We start from the raw sequence: 22,820 nt of genomic DNA, 5'->3' as shown, positions 1-22,820 counted from the left end.
ATTTCAGCTTGGTTCTCAGTTCCTTAGGGATGCCTTCTGTGCCTGCCCTTCACCTATCTAAAAGGGGATCTGTACCAATGGAAGCTCTGTAATTTTCTTAAATGATACATATTACTATTTGCAATGCTATATCTCTTTGCATTTTTTAAATTAAGATGTAATATCCCCTGGAGACTTAGCACATAATAATCACTCAATATATAATTGTGACAGTAAGGAAGGGTGGCAGGTAGTGCATTCATTTGCCTCTGGAGAGAGTGTCTTTATTTAGGGGAACACTTGGATACATAAATGTAAAGCAACTAACCCATACCTTAGAGGAAATGCCTAAGTACCCTTTAGCCTTAAAACACATGCTAAAAGCTGTGATGTTAAATGTTCTGGTTATTAAATGTGCCTCTGTAGAAAAAAGTCTCCCCTTAAAAATGAATTTAGATTTGACTTGTCACAGAAAAAATTTTCTTCTTTGGATAAGTATAATTTTGATTTCTAAATATTTCCTCTCAAGAGCGTAAGGCTAGAGCCATAAACTAACCTTAACTCATCACAAGTCATGGGTTGGTTAACTTTTCATTAACACTGCCTAGAACTCTCCCATTGGACATAGTCTGCTGTTCCTACTGACAGCTGATAACAGCGTAGAACACAATTAGTACAGACTGGGGTTCATGTGGATGGTGAGCTCTAAACAAGTTTTATTCTGCTATTTGAAGGCTTTGAGGTGTCTTTAGGTAGGTTGAACTCTGCTGGAGACCAAGGGATGAGAAAGTTATTAAGCCATAATGGAAACACAGCTGTTCTCTCTGTAGATCAGCGGTTCTCAACCTTCCTAATGCCACGACCCCTTAATACAGTTCCTCATGTTGTGGTGACCCCCAACCATAAAATTATTTTCATTGCTACGCTATAACTGTAATTTTGCTACTGTTATGAATCGTAATGTAAATATCTTTTTGTTTTCTGATGGTCTTTGGCGACCCCTGTGAAAGGGTCATTTGACCCCCAAAGGGGTCACGACCCACAGGTTGAGAACCGCTGCTATAGATGGAATCCCTTTCTGCTGGTGGGCTGGGTAGGGAAGTGGGGAGCAATGTATGCTTGAGGACAGTTCATTAGCTCCTTCCCTCGCTGCTCTTGGAACAGGACCCTGTTGTCACATTTAAAACCTATGCTAAATCTAGAGAGATGTCTTTCACATCATACCTAAGTCACCATGGGAGCTGCATTCTTAGTTGAAAGATTAGGCCCAGTGTTCAAGAACCCAAACACCATGTTTCCCTAAGGTTTCTCAAATTTGTATCTCTATAGGGGAATTTTGTCATCCTGGGATCAGCAGCCCCAACTACTTACTCTTTATCAACTGTTGCCCTGGAGCCTGTGCATAAATTTCGGTACTTCTCACATCCTTAGGACCTACTTGGAATGCTCTACTATCTTCGAACTGCAAACACTTCTAAATGCAATCAAATTGGTACCAAGTTAACTGACCTGAATACTAGCTGATGTTTGAGTTTCCTCTTTTCTAGTCAGCAGCTTAAAGCATGTGATGTGTGTGTGGGCTGCTCTATTCTAAAGTGCCAAAGTCAGGGTACACTGTTAGGAGTGACGGCATTTGTGGAAGATGGACACCAGTCTCTGATTCTGAGTAAATGGAAAAATGTTTGGCATTACCAGGGAAATTTGAAGGGGAGCTAGTTTGGCAGGTAGGTGAGTGAATCTGATTTTGGATAAGCAAGTAACTTGCAATAAGAGGCGTGTAATACAATTCAGAAAACTGAAATATGCTGACAATCATAAATTACCATGGCATGCAAAAACTGAAGAAAAACTGGGATACCAGCCCCAATGCTAACAGCTGTCTTCTAAAACGCAGTTGGTAATTAGCAGCCCATGACTGGCATTTGTGCTGCTATTGCTGATCTCAAATTCCATGCTAGCTGAGTATTGTGTGGTGCTGCCTGCTGTAATAACAACTGAATGGCTTCCAGTCGTGGGCCTAATCCTATCTGAATGGATTGCCTTTGGTTCTTATTTTCAAATAAGTAAAGATCCAATGAATGTTCATCAAAGAGTTTGTTGAATTAACACCAGGAGCTGTCTGTTTGGGTGACTTTGGACCCCTTGTGAGCTTCATTGAGTGCTAAAGTCTTTCCCTAATTTTAAGAATAATTGTCCCTGAAATCCCTTTTCTGTCTTTTCCATCAAAATAACCATTAAATTCTGAAAATAAGGAAATAGCCCTCAGCGATAGTTACTCTGGATGATAAGAGTCAAGCGTAGTCTTGACCTAGTAGGCTATCAAAGCATTGGGGCCACCACAGTCTAATGGCCTCCTTGTTGGATTACTTGAACATTTGATAAACACTACATAGCAGTTACAGTGAACATTTAAGTTAGATATGAATCAATATAGATGGATCTCAAAAACAATCTTAAGTAAAAAAAGTGGGAGTTAAAGCAATATGTACAGAGTTCCATTTATGTAAATTAGAAAGAACATACACCAAAGGTAACACTCTAGATTGTAGATGCATGCATAGATGAGAAGGATTCACATTTAAGCCATAAGAGACGTGGACTTTGGGAAGATGGGTAGAGACAGGAAGTAGGGACTTAGTATAATGCTGCAAATGGCTATGATATGTTTGTAATGTTTTGTTTATTGTTAAATGAAAGGCTAGTTTCTGAATCAAACATGATGACACACACCATAAACCCTGGATATGTGGTATAGGCCTGGGTACGTGCTGGATTTTTAACCTTTTTCATAATAAAATAATTTAGGACGAGGACAAAAAAAAGCATGCAAAAACAAGTAAACAACAATAAAACTATAACATTTTTAAAAATCTGGGTGCGACAAGTATAAATATTAATTAGAGGTAACATTATCTATAGCAAACTTACACTGAAATCTGGATAATGGCGCAAAATAGTTCAGAAGTAGTTTCTATTTGAGGGACAAATCTGTGTCCTTAAGGAAGTAACACAAGTCAATCATACATGAAAGTTTCTGACCCGCATGCCCACATTAAGTGATTTTGGGGCATCCGTTTAGCAATTAGAAAACAGATGATCTTTCCTCAAACCCATATCATATGCCTGAATACATTCTAAAGAGAACATATAATTGACTCATAAAAAATAATGCCACAGAAAATCTTTAAGAAAATAGAATTGGATATTTATTGGATCTTTGAAAAGACAGTTATTTTCTAAATAGGAATGCAATAGGAGAATTCATAAGGAAATAGAGTGATTTGATTCCATGCATATTTTAAAATGTGGATGTATTAAGTACACATTAACAAAATGAAAAGGCAAATAAAAGCTGGGAAAGTGTTTGTGGCAAATATATAATTCATAAAATCATTTAGGTGTAATAGATAAATGCCTATTTTACCTATTACACTGAAATGATTTTATGCAATAAAGCTACAATATCTAAACAAATATATGAAAAAGTTCAACATTTTATGACTAAAACAAATTCAAATAATAACAATAATGATGTATAATTGTGGAATATTAAATTAACAAAGAGTGGTAATATACAAAGTTGGAAAATGTGCTATGAAATACATGTTCTCATGTATTGTTGGTGGGAATACAAATAGACAGTCCTTCTGGGAAATCATTTGGCCAGTGATGACAAGAGCCATAAAAATATTCATAACTTCTTGGAATCTGTTTTAAGGAAATACAAAATATACAACTACCAACTTACATGTATACATTGCATCAATATTCATAATGCTGGAAATGGGAAACAATTTAACAGAGATTCATGTAGGAATGATAAATTAACAAGCATGGATACATGTGTAAGGCAAAATATTTTTTAAAACAGGGTAAAAATTGTATGTTTTCCATGGTTCTTTTCAACTTAATATTAGATTGCATGTAGTAGTCTGTGTAACTTGTCTACATGATTATCCTCTGACTAATTAACCACTTCTGTATTATTGTTTTTTAAAACTTTGATATATATAGAATCGTTAAGTTTCTTTCTTATTCATCATATTTCTTCATTTGTCCATTGAGGCTAGATCATGGGGGGAATGATCTAGTGGGGCATGCTGATTTCTAGGTAGGCTTGTTAAACTGAAAAGAAGAAAAGGCCTGTTTTGAATTTCAAAAGCTTGCAGTGAACTCAAAGCAGGGAGGAAGACAGGTCACTTCAGAGCAAGGCTCCTTTGTCCATACCACTATCTAGTCAAAAATCCCCCAGTCGAAGGGAGATAAAGGCACTATGATGAGGGAAGATGTCCATGGGGCTGGGAGCCAGTGTGCTGTAGACGTGAAGGAACCATGCAGACTTAAGCTAAGTCATAAGCCAGAGAACACCCATCCCCTACGAGAGTGAAATTGTCAGCCCATGGGAACAATGTGGATACTAAGTCAGAAACTCTTGAACTTCCAGGATCTACTCAAGTGAGCATCACATGTCTTCTGTGCCAAGAAATTACATCAATAGTCTTTCACATGAAGCATCTGGTGAGACGCTCCCAATAGGAACCTATTGCCCACTGAATCTCAACAAGGAGTGTCCCCATTGCCCCAAGAGAGTAGTATCTGACCTCATCTGTTGTGAATTAACCTAAGTCAAATTTGCCCATCATAATTATCAGACTTTTTTGGGAACCAGTAGCTTCCAATTATTAGAAGCAGAATAAGACTACAGTTCTCCCCAAGAAGCTCACCAGCAGGTTTGAATGAGCACAAGTTTCCGATCGCACAAAAGCAATCACACAAACTATTCCAAATCTCTCTTAGGTGATGTCACCATACTTCACATTTGAGACAAAATCAGCAATATTCTAGATGTGGGGGATGTAGCAACTTTACAGTTGAAATCAGACAAACAGAATCTTTCAAATCAGTACCAAGACACTGTTTTAGGAGTAGACCTCAGAGACCATTCTAAAAGATCTATACTTCTAGGTTAGCTGGGTTCTGTTCACGTGAAGATAGAATCTTCACTATATTTCCAGCCTATTCACGTACCTTGAACAAAAATTTCACCACTGAGCACCTATTTGTATGTCTATTATAATAAAAAAAAACTCTCTTATTGATAAATAAAGGTAGGTGAAATACTTGTAATAAAGGTCTCTGGAGTGTGACTTTTGATTATATATGAACTCACCATCCCTGGAACACTTTTTGATGTTGGAGCAGCTATCCACCCTAGCAATGTATATTACAGTTATCATACACATACATTAAACATATATGCTAAAGTATTTGAAAGTAAAGTGCACACTACAATTCACTATCTGAGGTCTTGCATGAGGTCTTTCAATTTCCCAGGACACTCAAGAGTCCCTCAAGTAGGAGGGTGGACACAGGATACTTACAATGATAATGGTGGTGGTATTTAGCTGAAATCCTTTCAGATACTCCACCTCCACACTTGAACTTGTTTGGGACTGAATGGACACAGTTGAAAATATCTTCCAAAACTAGGGAAGCAGTATGTTTTCTCTAGCTCTTTCTGGTCAGGGGAAGAGACCCTACTTTTGGAACAGAACTGGTTTTGTTAGAATACCTCTTCACCAGGGCTCCCCTAGGGACGATGCTGAGCCATGATTACTGCAAGTCATGTCTCCACTATTGGCACAAGCAGTGCAATTAAAAGCTGTTAATGAAGGTAATACCTTGTGTCCGCCATTTTGTTCTCTTTTTGGTATTTCTTCAGTGTTGTCAGCCGTGAAAGAAGCTGTTCTCCCATCAGACCCAGGAGATTTAGGAAATGGTTGAACAAAGACTGAAGAAAACTATCTGATGGAAGTATGATTCCCTTTATTATACTGGAGGATATGCAATGCATACAAATAAGCCTGATGTATTATTTTGTGGCAGGATGTGAACATTACTCTTATTATGGAACAATAATCAATTGGTTCTCCTTCCATTTCTTTGAAACACTAGAAAGAGAGAATGCAAGTATTTCCTTCCCCAGGGAAGGTTTGAAGATTAAATGAAGTAGTTATTTGGCTGCTAATAATTCAGGCTTCAAGTTGATAGGCTAACAAATCTGTTGAGGAAAGGGCAGGAAAAGAGCTTGGGCAAAGGAAAAAGTGGGAGGTAGAGAATCCCTTGGACTGGAAAGAGTGATAGTTGTGTAAGTCTCTGGAGAGGAGGGTCCCTGCCTGTTGCTCCCAGACAGGGACCTGAGGGCATGGTGGATTTTAAGGGAATAGTCCATGGTGTGCCTGGAAGCAAAGCTAGACCTGTGGCACTCAGATTCTCCCAAGAATAATACCAAGTCCCCAGCAAGGCAAGGAAGTGGAGGAAAGGCAGATGTGAACAAACTAGCAAGTGGGATAATGGGCCACTCGGGGATCAGGCTTCACTGAGACCTGAGGACCAGAACTCCGCAACCTCTGACACCCTGTTTTCACTGCATAAAACCTGGAACAATGGCAAAACCTCAGGAGTTAGTGGGGAAGCTGGTCCCAGTAATAAGGCTGAATTTTCCACCAGCCCAGCAGGATAGAGGTTCAGAATCAAAATTAAGTAGATTTATAGAAAAATAAGATGTGACATTTTTTGCACACCTGCGTTTGTAATCTGAGGATTATAACCACTACAATTTAATTAGATATTAAAGTTTACTGCTACATAGCATGTTTAGTTATAATGGCAACTGATGCCTCTTAAACAAGATTCCAGAATGTCTTTCTGGCTCTTTTAATTGAGAAAAAGATTCCAGAATGGTGAACTGGTGAGATCATCACACTCACACACACAGACACAAAAACACATAAACATACACACATAGAAAACAGCTCTAAAGAAATACAGAATTAGAAGGGTATTAAAATGGCAACTTTTTCTCTGCTTTTTTTTCTAATTTTATGTAATGTAGTTATTTTATAATATAAAAGGAAATGGCATATCAACATTGATGTGAATAAATGAAGATAATGAAAGTTCTTTAAGTACTAGAGGAGTCTCATAGATGATGTAGTCCCATTTACAGATGAGGGACAGAGACCCACATACTGTAAAATGTGTGATGGTTTTAAAGTATTACCACAAATCTCTGTCACTCTTCCCAATTGCTTGGTTCAATAGAGTGTGGGAGAAGTGATGTTATCTGACTTTTAAGACTATATCATAAATGTCCATGCAGTCTCTGCCTAGTACTCTTGGTACCTAGAGAAAGCCAGCCATCATGTTAAAACTCTATTGCCCTGACACTGACAGCTGGAAAGGCCATGTGTAGGTGTTTTAGAATGATAGTCCCAACAGAGCTCCCAGCTGACAGCTAGCATTAATTTCCAGAGTGAGGCACTGTGGACATCCAGTTCAGCTGAGCCATTAGATGATTCTAAACCCAGTTGATATCTGACTTCAATGATGGAAGAGACCTCAGGTGAGAACTGTCCTGCCCAAACTCTTCCCAAATTCCTGACCCACAAAATTTCAGCTAAGTAAATTGGTTGCTTTAAGCCACTAAGTTTTATAGTGATTTGTTATGCATCAATAATAACTAGAATTCCCAAGGTCCTGGAACTAAGGGACTTAGTAACAGGACTTAAACTGGAACCTAACCTCCCATTCTCACCCAGGATATTCTGTGTTCCAAGGGAATGAAATGGGGCATTGGAACAAGGCAAATCTATATATTCACAGTCACAGTTTACGTCTAAGTTTGACAACGGTGTGAAATTCCATAATATTGTTTTAGTACTATGGATTGCTCCCTACATTATTATGAGGGGCTGTTAAACACAGGGTGGCATCAAAAGAGGGTACAGTGGGTGGGAAGAGTTTTTAACTTATATTTCTGGAGGGAAAAAAATGGAACTGTTAGAGAAATGATAGATGTGCAAAAAAGTATGTGAAGTCATTGAAGTAAATAGTAATCCTTGCATGATGTTTTCTTTATTGTATGGTGTAAACATCACCACTTCGTTGGTGCTAAGAAAGAAAATGAAGCCAAATAAAATTTGTGAAGCTGTCAGAGTCATTTTGGGGAATGCCTTGAGTGAACAAGGGAGAGAGTCTTGGGCTTAGTATTGTTTCACCTTAGGAGAATTCCCCAGAAGAATTGGCTAAAGCTCTGTAGTGGGTTGAATGATGAATGGTTCCGAAAAATGATGGATGGCCATGTCCTAATCTCCAGACCCTGTGATCATGACCTTATTTGGAGAAAGGGTCTTTGCAGAAGTAATTGAGTTAAGGATCTTAAAGTGAGATCATCCTGGATTATGGGAGGTGGGGGGATGCTTACCCCAGTGAGTGGGATTTGCCCCAGTGGGCTCTGGTGCCTGTTGAGACCACCCTTTGTATATGCTGCTTGTGAGGGTAATTGGGTGGTGCTCTGTTGTGGTCTGAAGCCAACCTGAGGTATGTTGGTTCTGGGACCTCTTGGGAGGGGCTCCAGTGCAGGTCTAAGTCACCCACTACCTGTGATCAGCCGGGGACTACCTGGTAGGAGCTACAAAGTGATCCACTGTTGTTTGCTGCCTGTGCTCACCCTCGAGGCATGTGGGAGAGGCCACACTGTGAATGGAGGGTGGCTGCTTCCAGTACCGGGCCTGGAGTAGCTCTGCAAAAATCCAGGCCACCCCAAGGCCTGCTGCTACCTGCCGGCTCTCTTCAAATTCAGCTGCTGATAAAACCTCTTTTGCTATGTGAGTTGAGTGAGGCAGGGTCTTATGGAGTCACTAGAGTGAGAAGAGTTATGTTAACCAAGTTAATGTAAATTCTGGTTTGGCGCCAGTGCTGAGCCTGTATTGACTCATCTAAAGGCTCAGAGCACAAGGCCAGTTGCTGCCCACCTGGGGTTCGTGGACTCTGATAGTTTTCCAAGAAAGAATGCAATGCAGGTGGGGCTAGCTACTCAGGGAAAGTGCCTCCAGAGTTGGGGGAGTTGGGTGGGGCAGAGTCCCAACTGAGTCAGCAGGGCGGAACCGCAGAGCTCACCATACCAATCAGATCCAGATTTGGCCTTAAGCGTAGGGGGCGGGCTCAACATATTAAAGATAATGGCCACCTGCCCAGCTGCAGGGGAGGGGGAACTCATACAGGGAAAATGGCAACTGCCCTCTAGCCCTGGGCTCAAAGCCACATACCTCAGTCTGCTCTCCGTGTGCCTCTGATGCCTCCTGAGTCATTGACCCTTCGCTGGAGCGTAAGGTGAGTGCCTGTGAGCGAACGAGTCTGTGCGCGGGGCCGTTTTAAAGGATGTCTGGGTTTCCCAGAGCTTCCAGCTCACCCAGATGGATGGAATCCCCACTGTTTTCACAGCTAGATGTTGTTGTGGCTCGTCTTCTCAGCACCAGCACTCCGGGCTGAGGGCCCTGGAGTGGGGCTGTGGTCCTTCGCTCCTCCAGGGGAACCTCCGCAGCCAAGGCATCCCTAACTATTTCCAGCCACCACCTGGAGGTGTGGGACCAGCTTGGTTCACGTCTCTGCCCCTCCTAGCAGTCTTGATGTGGCCTCCTTACATCCTTAGTTATAAAACTTCTGTTCAGCCTGACTTCAGATGGTTCTTCAGGTTGATTGTTCTATAATTTGGTTGTAATTTTAATGTGTTTGTGGAAGGAAGCAGGCACAGGGTTTATCTACTCTGCCACCTTTGATCGCCCCTAATTATCATGTGTCTTTTGGGCCTGTTTGGGTTCATCTTGTTTGGGACTGTCTGCACTTCCTGGGCTTGTACGTCTGTCTGTCTCTCTTTTTTCTTTCTTTCTTTTTTTTTTTNTTTTTTTTTTTTTTTTTTTGCCAGGTTAAGGAAGTTTTCTATCATTTTTCTTCACATAAGCTTTCAATCCCTTTCTCTCTTCTGGTAATCCATGATGTGCTGGTATGTTTGATGTTGTCCCAGAGGCCCCTTAAACGATCCTCATTTTGATGGATTCTTTCTCTTGTTCTGATTGGGTGTTTTCTCTTATGTTCTAAATTGCTGGTTCAGTTCTCTGTTTCATTTAATCTATTGTTGATGCCATCTAATGTAGTCTTCATTTCAGTTATTGTTTTCTGACTGGTTCTTTTTTTGTTTTCTATCTCCATTTTTATGTTTCATATCTCCTTGAGAGATGTTCACGGAGATCACTGAGCATCCTTATAACCAGTTTTTTGAACTCCACATCTGGAAGATTGCTTGTTTCTATTTTGTTTGGTTATTTTTCTGGAGCTTTGTTTTGATCTTTAATTTGGGACATGTTTTGTTCTTTCCTCATTCTGGCTGCCTCCCTGTGTTTGTTTCTGTGTATTAGGTAGGGCTGCTATGTCTCTCAGCCTTAGTAGAGTGGACAATGTAGTAAGTGTCCTGTGAAGGCCAGATGACAGTCTCCCTAGTCATCTGAGCTGGGCGCGTCAGGTGTGTCCCTAGTGTGGGTTGTGTGTGCCCTCCTATTGTAGTTGAGCTCTTGTTGCTGTTTGCATGTCAATGGGAAGTATTGACCCATGGGCTGATTGGTTGTGAAGACTGGTTGGGACTGTAATGGAGGAGCTGCTGTGCAGGGGCTGACACTATGAAGAAGAATTCCCTTTAGTGGGGTTCTGTTCCCTGCCCCATCTGCCCTTTGGGCATGTTGTTTGTGGAAGTGGTTAGGTGATGCTATAGTGTGGTCTGAAGCTGGCCACCAGATGTATTTGTTTGGGGGCCTCTTGGGAGGGGTTCTCTTGCAAGCCAAGGTCAACCACTGCCTGTACCCTACCCAGGGTCACTTGGTATGAGCTACAAAGTGATCTGCAGATGGTTGCCCCTTGTGCTGGGCTTGCAGGTGCCTGGGAGAGGCCAAGCTGTAAACTAAGGCTGGCTGTGGCTAGTGCCGGGCTTTAGGTTGTTTAGCAAGAGGTATGTGGCATGCTGAGGCCAGATGCTGGTTGTTTGGGGTTTGCGAACCTTTAAGAGATTTTAGGAAAGTCCCTAACATGAGTCAAGACAGACATGTATATGGAAAAGCCACTGGAAGTGGTTTGGGTGGGCCAGAAAGTTGGATGAGGCAGAGTGTCAGGGAATCACCAGGGTTGGGCAAAACGTGTTCACCAGGTTGATGGAGATTGAAATATAGTGTTTGCCTGTGTCTGCACGCTGGCTGAGGGACAGGCTCAAAAAAGGAACAAAGCTTCTGCTAGCGCTTCTGTTTGGGAGAAAGCTGCTCCTCTAGCCCTTGCCCTCAAGCCAGACAATTCAGTCCCTCCTCTAATGTCCCTGGCACCTTTCAAGCTGCTGCCCCAACAATGGAGCTCAGAGTAAGTGAATCTGTCAGTGAGTAAGTCCATGTGCGGGCCCTTTAAGAGGAGAGCCTGGGACTCCAGCAGCCCTCTGTCTCACTCAGCCACAATCTCGGCTGGGTTTTACAGCCATAAATTGTGGGTATTTCTCTGCCTGGCACTGGAACTCTGGACTGGGGAGGCTACTCTGGGGCTGGAAGCCCTCACTCAGGTTGACCTCTACTGTTGAGATCTCCCTCCCAATTTTTAACTGCCACACGTGGGTGTGGGACCAGCCTGTGCTGCATCTCTGCTCCTACCAGTGTCCACATGACTTCTTCTGTATGTCCTTAGTTATAGGATTTATGTGCATCTAGACTTCAGGCAGTTCTCAATGATGGTTGTTCTGTAGTTTAGTTATCATTTTGAAGTGGTTGTGAAAGTAGGCATGCATAGTGTTTTTACCTACTCCACCATCTCCCGCGTGATTGTTTTTATAACTGGCAGTTTATACTTCTTACTCCCTTCACCTTTTTCACCCATCCGCCCGACCCTCTCCCATCTGTCAACCATCAATTTGTTCTCTGTATCTTTGAGTTTATTTCTGTTTTGCTTGCTCATTTATTTTGTTTTTTTTTAGATTCCACAAACAAGTGAAATCATATGGTATTTGTCTTCTCTAGTGAGTCTATTCTTAATAGTAATTCTTACTGATCTCGCGAGTCTGTCCTATCATTACCCCATTGTACACATTAAGAAACTAATGAAATAAAATGATTAAGAGGCTTGCAGAAAGTCATCTAGCTAGTCAGTGGCAGAACTGGGATTTGAACCCAGGAGGTCTGGCTCTAGAGGTCCCAGTTTTAACAATTTTGTTATGAGTATTTAGACAAACATGAATTTCAAAGGCAGTATATCTTTTTTGATGACTCTAGGGCTATGATTATTCTGTTGTCTACCACTGCGGGCATGGGTGGAGAGAAGACTAAGGACAACCTCAGACGCCTATGCTGCACAGGCGGCATGCAGAAGGGATTTTTAAGGATCGTGTGTGTGTGTGTGTGTGTGTGTGTGTGTGTGTGTGTGTGTGTGTGCATGCGCGTGTGCGCGCGCACGCACGCACACAGAGAGCAAGCATTTGCACAGTGTAATTTTCACTTAATTAGAATAGGAAGACTACTAAGCTATTTTTAAATGCACCAAAGATCAGGAGGTGTATTAGAATTAAATTACACTGTGTGAGGCTGATTGGCAGGCCATGTAATGTGGGAAAGTTCATAATCTTGTCTCTATCAGCACAGTTTGCAAAGTAGGCCTGAAAGCATGTCCCCACGCCCATAGTTTGGAGCTATAATTATTCAAGTAAAAAAAAATAATAAAACTAATTGGAAATGTGATAAGGAACGATTAGGCAGCCTATTTCAGGAAGAGAATGAACAAAATGAGCAGATGCCAACTGCTGTGACTTTTGCAAAAGAGGATGGACACACTCGTTTAAATGAAAGGTCTCCTGTCTGTCGTCTAGGGAAGGGATTTCCCTCAGGATTGCACCATTAGCATGTCATTTGCATGGAGAGTTTAAAACAAAACCACCACCACCACAAAATAGAAACTCCTGGGTACAAAGCGCCTGCATTCCAAAGCTGCTGACTGGTGCAAGGGACTGCATGCCTCTAGAGGGCACTTGGGGACTTGTTGCCAAGTGGGAATGCTTCTGACCTTGCAGTAGCAAGAACTGAAATAACCCGGGCAAAATGGCGCCGGCAGGGGGTCAGAAGACCTTGGCTCCTGTTTTGGCTGAAGCTCCTGGGCTGGAGCCCAGAGTCCATGCGCCTTTGAGGAATGACTTTCTCCCCTGGGCTCTGACGTGATGGTTAACCCCTCCCCTCCAGTGCAAACTGCATCTGCCCCCTCTGTATTTTAGGCTACGGGGTCAGACCCATGAGCAATCCAGAGGCTCCAACTTGCCCTCAAACCTTAGCTTCATCTCATGTTCAAGTGGGAGTGCAGGCTCTGGTGTCTGACTGCTTCAGTTCAAATCCTGGCCTAAAGATTGTGGACTGTGGGACTGTTTGCAAGACCTCACTCTCTGCCTCAGTTTCTTCATCTCTAATATGGAGGTGTCTCATAGGTGTGTGGTGAAGATTAAAGCAGATAAGTAAAACAGAGAATAGTGTTTGGCACTTACTGAGTGCTCAATATATGTTAGCAATTAATATGGATTTGTGGAGCTAAGTTGGATCATTCATATGCACATCTCCTGTAGTTGCCTCAAATAAGCACCATTATGTACTTAATGAATTTAAAAAATCAATTCGAGTTTTTAGACTTAGCTATATTTCAGGCAATGATATTTGTGAAGGCCCAGGATTAATGTGTTTATTTTTTCTAATACACATTAAAATAAAAACAGACCTACTAAAACAATGTTTTTAAAGGTTGGCCCCGTCTGAAGTCATCTGAAGTACCAATGCACAATTCGCACACTACGCAATGCTGTCCATGCATATTCATTCATCTTTCAGCGATTCTCTTAGAAAGAATTTAAACAACGCTTATCATGTGCGTGGAGAGCAAGTTAGGCAATAGAAATGAAAAACCATCTTCCCTGCCATCATTGAGCAAACAGATGCACAGGGAAGTGATGAGAATGATGCTAGAGCCCTGTAGATGAGTAGCAGGGCACGTCATCATGGGAGCATCTCATCCCACTGAGCTGGCCAGTTCTCGCAGGGGACAGCATGACATAGGGAGAAGAACCGAGCGTTATTCTAAAGGATTATTTCCGGGACAACTTGGCTTTGCTCCCAGATTCTACCTCTGTGAGACCATAGGCTTCTTACCTGCATTCTCTGAGCATGATTTCTCATCTGTGAAACGGGCATGCTATCTAACTCACAGAACTAGTGGAGGATTACATTTGCTACCCCAGCAGGTACTTAGTGAGTGAGGGTTCACCTCAGATTATCAATGCTTGCTGAGGACAGGAACTTTCCTGTTCTACAGGCCTCTAATATGTGCCCAGTTCTTTTCTGGGCTCTTAATGCTCTCTAGCCCCCAAATTACCCCCAAATCTGCCTCATTGGGAAAGCGGCCCTTGGCATACTAAACCACCTTAATATTGGCCAGTATGTACGGAAGGCTTTCCAAGTGCAAGACACAACTCCAAGAGCCTTGCATGTATTTCTTTTCACAGTGTTATCTTAATTAGGAGGAGGTCTATAAAACCCCATTTTATACGTAAGTAAACTGAGGCGTGGAGAGGTTCAGTGACTTGCCCAGGTCACTTAACTGGTAAATGGAGGTGCAGGTAACTACTAAGATTAGTAACCGCTAAAATTGTCAAGCTACCAGTTAAGATAGGAATGCAACTAATGCCCACAGTAGTACAGGACCACCTCATCTATTATAGCTCCGTGATTCTCAACTGAGAGCCATTTTTGTCCCCCCAGAAGACATTTCATGATGTTTGGTGATGGGCCATTTTTGGTTGTCACAGCTGGTGGGGTGGGTGTCACTGGTATCTAGTGGGCAGAGGTCAGAGATGCTGCTACAGAGCCTGCAATGCAGGGGACAGGTCCCTCCCCAAAGAATTATTTACCGCAAAACATCAGTAGTGCTGAGGTTTAGAAGCCCTGATGTAGACACTACCCTGTGACTATTTAGAACCCAGCTGATAACGCAGAAGAAACCACAGAATTTCTCAGATTCCTAAACAGGTAGCTCCACGTTGGGGCCGAAAATGCATATGCTTTGTCACAAGAAAGCCTGGAAACAGTGACCTGGAGCTAACCGCTCCAGGCACGTTTGTCTGGTGATACAGATAAGCTGAATAAAAGCCCCAAGTGGGATGCTGTGGCAAAGTAGATAGAAAGAGGGAGGAAGCGTGACACCTGGCAGGAATAAAAAAGATAGCAGCCAGCTGCTAGTATAAGGAAAGGAGAAAACCTAAGAAGCAGACATGTGCTCTTAGCAGCAGCCTCAGCTGTGCCAAGCCCTGGGAGAAGCAGCCAAGTGGATGGAGGCAGCTCCTTGGGTGTTGGGGTGAAGGGAATGGGCAGTGGGAGATGTACAGGGACCTGCCAGGGCCCTGGGATAAGGGGCAGGCTACCAGTAGCCTCTGCTGCATCATATATTATTGAACTACTGTGAATACTTTTGTTCAAAAAGGGACCTGAGACGGTCACTTGAAGAACATGATGAATATGGAAAAGTTAAGAGAGGATTCGTTTTGTGACATTTTTCTGCATAAACGGTAAAATACCCAGGTGAGGCTCACAGGCTTAGCGATTGTGAAGAGGAACAAGAAGCAAGAGGCTGACCTGAGTAGTTTTGCTTTATTCAATCTCATAAACATTTTATTTATATAAAAGGCGAATGATGCACAGTATGAAAATAAGTGCTTAAGACATTTGATATAAAAGAGTATATCGACTTCACATTCCTATTTTAATACATGAGTATGGCTGAAGTGTTCCATAAAAGAATAAAACTTTCCTTTTATGTATAGAAGTAAAAAGAAAAAGTCAGTATTTTTAGGAACTACAGAATGCTATTCCTTGGTCTTTTTCTTGAATAAGAAAAAAAAACAAAACATAAACAAAACAGGCCACAGTATCATCTGATACTACATTCCAGTTTATGCTGCTGATGACCCAGAAGTGACAAAACTCTTTCGAATCTTGGAAGGTCCCAGTAATGGACCAGTATTCTAGAAATTCACCACTAGAGGTCAATGGGCAACAGCTCTTGCGACGGCATCAAGTGCACGGAATTTCTGGGCACATCCATGGTTTTGCAGCCAAACCGTCCTTAGCTCTCTCAGCCCACCCCCACTGAGTAGGACGCCTACAAGTTCCACCTAATCCCAAACTTCAGCACATCTGCTAAAACTCCGAGGAACTGAGGCCTTCCAAAATCCAAACAGAGCTGATCTGCTCACTGCTATTCCCTCTCTCATCTGCTATTTGGTTGAAATTAAGTAGCTTCAAAAACATTTTGTACAAAGACATTATTTGCAGCATTAACACTTGTCTGTGAATTAACAAGTTTCCTATGGAGTATTAAAGCTCAGTCTCTCTTCTTGTCCATGGGGACACAGAGTTCCTAACTGCGAATGGGATCCCTATGTCTCACATTCAAATCCTCACTAGCAAATTCTGCGAGGGTTGGGAAGGCTGGTATGGTGGAGAAACTGGTAGCCACGACGAAAGCTTCTTGGAGGAAAGGGCTCCCCTCCCTAATACAGAGGGGGAAAGCTCTTACTATACAGACCAAAGAGAACTGGGTTAACTGGGACCTCTTAGAGGAGGCCCCCTTTAGTAAAAAAAAAAAAAAAAAAAAAAGGCCAACCTTAAATCTTAACACCAGGACCTGTAGAGGGAGTGAATCAAAATATTATACAGCCTGGGGATGACTGCTTGAGTGCACATTTCTTACCAAGGACTTTGATTACAGTGGGTTTAATTCCCAGACTGGGCTGGGGACGGGCAGAAAATATAAATGTTCATATCAAGAAGTGAAGCAGTTTGATAAGTGTGCCCACACTTTCATCTTGTGAACGACGTGGACGGGAGAGTGGAAACCATCTGCTATCTATTCTCACTTGAGGGTCCAGATTTTTTTTTTGGTAAAGTCTCCAAATATTTAAAAAGTGGCTCAATTTTATCAAGCGTTGCACTAGCTAAGCAAAACACATGTTTAGAGTGCCTGAGAAACTCCTAATTGGCCGTATAGTGCAGCTCAAATTCTTTCCACTAGGTCCAAAATATAAGTCCACATCCAGAAGATGGAACCCACTGGTGCTGCCTAGAAAGCTAGAGACTCAAACCAAGCGTGGTGAAAAATTAAACACGATGAACTCCAGAGGAGAGATTTGTTCCCTTTCCAGAAAGGGAGAAGGGCTGGGAGTGGACAATAGTAACACAGGTATGGGGAGGAATTAATATATATGAGTATCTTATTAGTAGAAGGTGTGGCAATTTCATGGATGAGGACATTTGTCCTTCTGATTTTTCTGCAGCCTGTAAAGGTAAAAATGGGGCTCAAGACATTTAAACTATGAGAGATGGGGCAACGTTTCTGAGCTAGTTGAGAAGCTGGTTCACAAACCAGATGTGGGTTTGAAGCTCAAATGAACAGTCCAGGAGAAACAACGGCCCACAGGCACCCCAGGATCTGGTCCCTAAACAGTGTGACTATACGTAGCTCCAAGGCTAGACGAAGACCCACACACAGGGAATTATCTTCCAAAAGCGAGTGGAACGTGGCCGTGGTAGGCTCTGAGACACGGAGCCTCTCCTAAGGCAAAGCCCCACCTTGTGCAGTCAGAGAACCATCCCATGTGTGATTGTCAAGTGCTAATGTTGTCATGGACCCCTTCTTCTGCGCTTGGCCCTGAAGCTCTCCAATCAAAGCTCTTTCCTGGGAGTATTGGATCTTTTTCCTTGTCTCTTTCCAGAGTATGGCTGTATATATATATATATATATATATATATATATATATATATATATAGATATAGACATATATAGATATATATAAAACATAGCTATTCCATATTTATATACAAGCATTAATAAAGTGCAAATGTTATTGGCTATTGTAAAAAATCAATCTCATTTCCTGAGGAACTGCTAACACAGCTTATCCTATGACAACGTCAAAGGCATAGAATGCTTCATGTCACCCACTCCCTGCCACTGTTGTCTCTGCTGAAATCCCACAGTTTACAGGGAGGGGCGTGACCCCTGTTTTTCCAGGAAGCATCAGTTTAGGGGCAGCTTCCTGCTGCCTCTGTTCTTTGGCAACAGGGGCGGCCTCTTTGGACTGGGCCCAGCCTACCCCGGAAGAGCTATTTGGTAGTGCTTAGCGAGCCGTCTTCGGGAATCTTCTCCTCCGAGCAGCTCCTCCCCGAGAGTCTATCCAGGTGCTCCAGCTCACTGAAGCGCTCTGCCACACACTGGGCCGTGAGCCGGGCTTCAGGGTCATGGTCCCAGCATTCGGTCAGAGTCTCACACACCATCTGGATGCCCTGCAGAGGAAGAAAGGTGCACAGGCCCCGTGAGTGAGTGGGTGGGCAGGCACCAAGGTGGCGGCTGGCCTTGTTCCCGCAGTGCAGGCCAGGTGAGGAGCCCGTGCATTGCACATATTCTGACTGAGCGCTCACTGTAGGAGGCCAGCCAGTTGCATGTGGATGGAAGGGGCGATGCTAGTGGCTGTGGACCACCCTGGGAACCTGCCGGACCTACTCATTCTGGTGCCATTTGATCCCCACAGGTTGTTGAAATGGAGAGATGGTGCAAGGGCCCTCCAGTAGGCATCTGGGGTACGGTAGCATCCCCAATACCTGAAAATTCCCACAAAGTGCACCCTTAGTGCTATTTCATAGCTTTCTACTTTTTTAGAGCAGTTTTAGCCTTTATTGTGTAGGACAGTTTTAGGCTCACAGCAAAACCGAGTGGAAAGCACAGAGCGTTTCCATGTACCCCCTCCCACCTTCCCTCACATCAACATCTGGCATCTGTGCAGCATATTTGTTAAAATCAACGAACCGACACTGACACAGCAGTATCCTCCAAAACTTAATTTAGGGTACATACTATGGATGGGTTTTGACCAATGTATCCTGACATGTAGCCGCCATTATAGAGTCCCACAGAATAAGTTTGCTGCTCTAAAAAATCTTCTGTGCTCCCCCTGGTCCCCAGTCCTTCCTTGTCCCTGAGCCCCTGGCAACCACTGATCTTTTTACGGCCTCTGTGGTTTTGCCTTTTCCAGAGCGTCTTAGAGTTGGAATCATCTACACGTTTCTATTTGAACAGGGCTAAACACCCCCGTCAGAGCGAAGTGCAGGCATCAGTCTGCTTTTACTTGGTAAAATCCACAGGTTTTGTGGAGGGATGCAGTAGCAGCTGCCAAGGGTGCCCTCCATTGTCCCTCCCTCTTCCCCAACATGAGGCTGGACCCTAGGAAAGAGTTGTCTGTAGGTCAGACCGTTTCAGAGGGTTCAACCGAACCCCATAAGGACCTCATTCAAAAGGCCTGACCAGGAAATGCTGCCAGGCCAGTGCTAAGAGTGTTCTCTCACAGCCTTCATTTTTACTTTGCATTGCAAATATTTTTGTTATCATTGCAAATCCTTTTGGGAAATAAAGCAGGCAGGAGTTACACAGATAGCCTTAGAAACAGAGTGCACTCCTGCCAGTAATAGGCTCAATCAACACTGTCACTGGTGACCCCTCACACAGGTGGCCCTGATGGAACGGCTAGATCCCAACACTGCCCTGAGCACTGGCACTCTCCCCATACTAGTAACTTTCCTCTCACACCTAGGAGCCTGTCCTGCCCTTCCCCCGACTGCCAGTGAGTTCATGACGTTGAATTAATTGTAGAAATCACCTAATTGACGGTATTGACTGATGGCCCTGTTAAGAGTGGAGTGTTATTGTTGGTACACAAGTAACATTTATTTTATTCTGACACTGTAATTACAGGCAGTAAATTAAATTAAATATTAAGCATTAACTTGAAATCAATAGGGCAACAAATCTCATTACGAGAAAAAATGTATTATGCAAATTCTTTCCAGAATTTTATCATCATGAATAATGGCTTCATTACAAGAACGATACAGCTTAGGAGGCAACCGAGTCTGAAACACTAGTGCCTTCCGATTTGAGAGTTCATGCAAAACAGCCTTGCCTTGTCAGAGTCAAAGAGGTTTTGCCCTAAGCCCCAGGGAAGCCCTGGGCTACAATGGCCGAGTTCTCGCTCTCTCCAGCTTTATGCGGTTCTGTCCTCGGAAGTGGCTGGAGGCCAGGACTGCCACAGGCCCGGCTTCCGGCTCCAGCTGTCTTCCCAATGGAGCCTGACGTGTTTCTGTTTCTTATCTGAGTTTGCTTTGCCCTTAGGAAAGCCTATGACTTAGCCCCAACCTTCCTGGGATGAGGGAATTCATCCAGAGGAGGCACTAAAAGGTTTTCCACAGTAGAAAGAACAGTTCTGTCAGTGCGATAGGGGCACACTGTTCCCTCTCCAGCTTCATTCAGGGCGCTTTCCTGGGTGTGTCGGGCAGCCCTGTTGCTCTCACAACCTATGGCTTTGTTCTTTTTCTCTGACCACTGCCTTCATTAAAACGCCCCCACACAGAAAATTTGGAGAGGTCTGTCTCTTGTAAGTCCAGAGCTATTGCCCTGCTAGGGATGGTCTTACCTACCATTTCTTGGAAAGGAAAGAAGAAAAGAAGCTGTTAGGATGTTCCCAAAAGACAGACTTCCTGTTTGTCCACTCTCATTTTCCTCCTCTTTGCTTTCTTTTATTGCAGAGTGAGGTGCGGCCTCTGTGGGCACAGCCTGCACAGGGCCGCACATGACCATGAGCACACGGCTGTCGCCTCTCGATCCAGCTGGCTGACAAACTCTGCTTATTTCTCTCTGCTAAGTATTTCCTTCCAAAGCTGAAAATTCCCAGAAGAAAACATTTGGAACCCAAAAGGGAACAAAACATAAATTCCCTATGTAAAAGCATGGGGGGGGCGTGTGAGTGGCAGAGGCCGCAAACAAAATATTTTAACTGGAACCAAGGGGGCTTCGACAAAGTGACAAATGCCGTTCAAATAGCTTATTCGTGAGCCCTCTGTGAATGTTGTATCTACCTGCCAGTTTGAAACTTAAAATAACAGGGTCAGCCCACTTGATTGAAATTTTCTTTATAAACAAAACCTGGGAGGATCACAGAACACAAAGGGACCTGCCCTCGGATTGAAGCCCAAATACCCCAGAATTCTCTCCTGCCGAAGAGGTGACCTCAGATGACTCTTACTCTCCCCTCAAAACAGTCACTCCTTACCTGGTGGTTGAGCCAGGAGCTGGGAATTTCAGGTCGTCCCCGATCTCTCAACACATTGTCCTTCATGCTTTCGACACAGGGGTGCTCCCGCACCTTGGAACCAAATGGCGGCTCATAATCTTTCACTTCTGTGAAGAAAGCAGGCAAACACTGAGAAGGGTGTGTGCAGACGGGGACATGAGCCTGTTGGGAGGTCGGGCTGAGTGTCAAAATATATCTTTGATTAATTACTCAGAGCAATTTTTAATAATAATGGATTAAGACTAGAAGGAAGGAGTGGTTTTGGAAGGAGCCTGAGAATAGTCCACAAATGATCGTTGAGTTCTTGCCATGTGCTAGCTATTGGGCTACCAGCTGGGGACGGAGTGGAGAGGAGGACCAACAAGGTGACAGAGCTGACATTTTAACACAGATGTTCTCAAACGGGGTGATGTTGCCCCGCAGAGGCAAAAGTGGTTCTTGGGAGGAAGAAAAAGCCTTACATATTACAGTGGTTTGTAGCCCTACAAAGGTCCACAGTCCATAAACAGATTTAACCTGTAGTGTTCGATTTCATGGCGATATTCAAATAGTCTAAAAAGGAATGAAATTCTGATACATGCTACAATACAGATGAACCTTGGAAACTATGCTAAGTGAAATAAGCCAGATCAAAAAAAAAATAAAAAAATAGGCTAATTCGTAGAGACAGGAAGTAGAATAGTGGTTGTCAGGGACTGTAGGGAGAAGAGATGGAGGGTGACTATTTAGTGGGTACAGGGTTTCAGTTGGGAAAGATAACAGAGTTCTGGAAATGGATAATGGTGATGGTTGTACAACATGGTGAATATACTTAACGCTAGTGAGTCATACACTTAAAATTGGTTAAAATGGTGGATTTGTTATGCATGTTTTTCCAAAGAGGGAAAGCATCACGGGGAGTAGCAATTAAGAAAAAAAAAATGTCTACAAAGACTCCTGAGGATAGCAATGATGAAAAGAGTTTGAGATATGCTGTTTAGTAAGATGACAGAGAAAAGAGGTTAATAATAACATCAATAAACAAAATTTTACAAGGTAATTTACCTTCAATGATACATGGTAGAAAGAAAATAATAGAGGATGATGTAACCCTTCACTAGGACTTCAGGTTTCAACTAAGGTCAGTTTCTTTATAGAGACTTCCTTGAATATCCCCCAAGCCATTCTTGGTTAGATGTCCTGGGCAGAACTCTAATTTAGCATGTGCCATATTTTAATATGAAAAACTCTAATCCCATAATACTGATGTTGTCATTACCATTAGGAATGGGGATGGGGACTTACAGTATATGCATGTTTGCTTCTACTCCCTGGGAAACGTCATATTTATATATTTTCCAAAACAGTTGTTCACTTTTTGTCTTATTATGGATTTTTGCAATTCCTCTTTCTTTGCTCTTCTCCCTCATTTGAACATCCTACTCCCACCCATTTCTTTCTTCTTTTTTTTTTTTATCATGTCCTATCATGTGTAAAACCATGTGTCCATTTGCCTCTCAGTCACCGGCTTTAATATTCGATTGTGGCAATCACGAAAACCACCCTCAGGCAGCACTGCTGTGTCTTGGGGGGCGGGGCTATTAGGCAATGCCATTCTGGCGTCTCCAGTACGACATCGAGGATGACCACTGACAGGCGTTACATAGGACGCCATTCCTTTCTGGAGGCCATGTCCTGTTTGCTCCTCAGTTCTTCTCAGAGTCGCTCAGAGTACCAAGGGCATTTACTTTGAGCAGCAGCAGGAGGTGGCCACAGACAACTAGGCGGAAGCCTG

General features: G+C 43.1%; 1 protein-coding gene across 1 annotated transcript in view; it reads right to left on the bottom strand.

Annotated features, from left to right (window-relative positions):
* Positions 1 to 15,501: 15,501 nt before the first annotated feature.
* TGFBR2 (transforming growth factor beta receptor 2) overlaps positions 15,502 to 22,820 on the bottom strand; it is an 83,049-nt gene continuing 75,730 nt past the window's right edge. Inside the window, exons 6-7 of the mRNA XM_019664515.1 lie at positions 21,026 to 21,153; positions 15,502 to 18,209 (exon numbers count right to left, since the gene is read on the bottom strand). Coding sequence (XP_019520060.1) covers positions 18,030 to 18,209; positions 21,026 to 21,153 — 308 coding nt within the window. The 3' untranslated portion in view covers positions 15,502 to 18,029. The remainder of the gene's footprint in view (positions 18,210 to 21,025; positions 21,154 to 22,820) is intronic.

The sequence above is a fragment of the Hipposideros armiger genome, unplaced genomic scaffold (genome assembly GCF_001890085.2).
Source record: "Hipposideros armiger isolate ML-2016 unplaced genomic scaffold, ASM189008v1 scaffold_424, whole genome shotgun sequence".
Classification (NCBI taxonomy): domain Eukaryota; kingdom Metazoa; phylum Chordata; class Mammalia; order Chiroptera; family Hipposideridae; genus Hipposideros; species Hipposideros armiger.
This window is presented reverse-complemented; position numbering and strand designations above follow the sequence as displayed.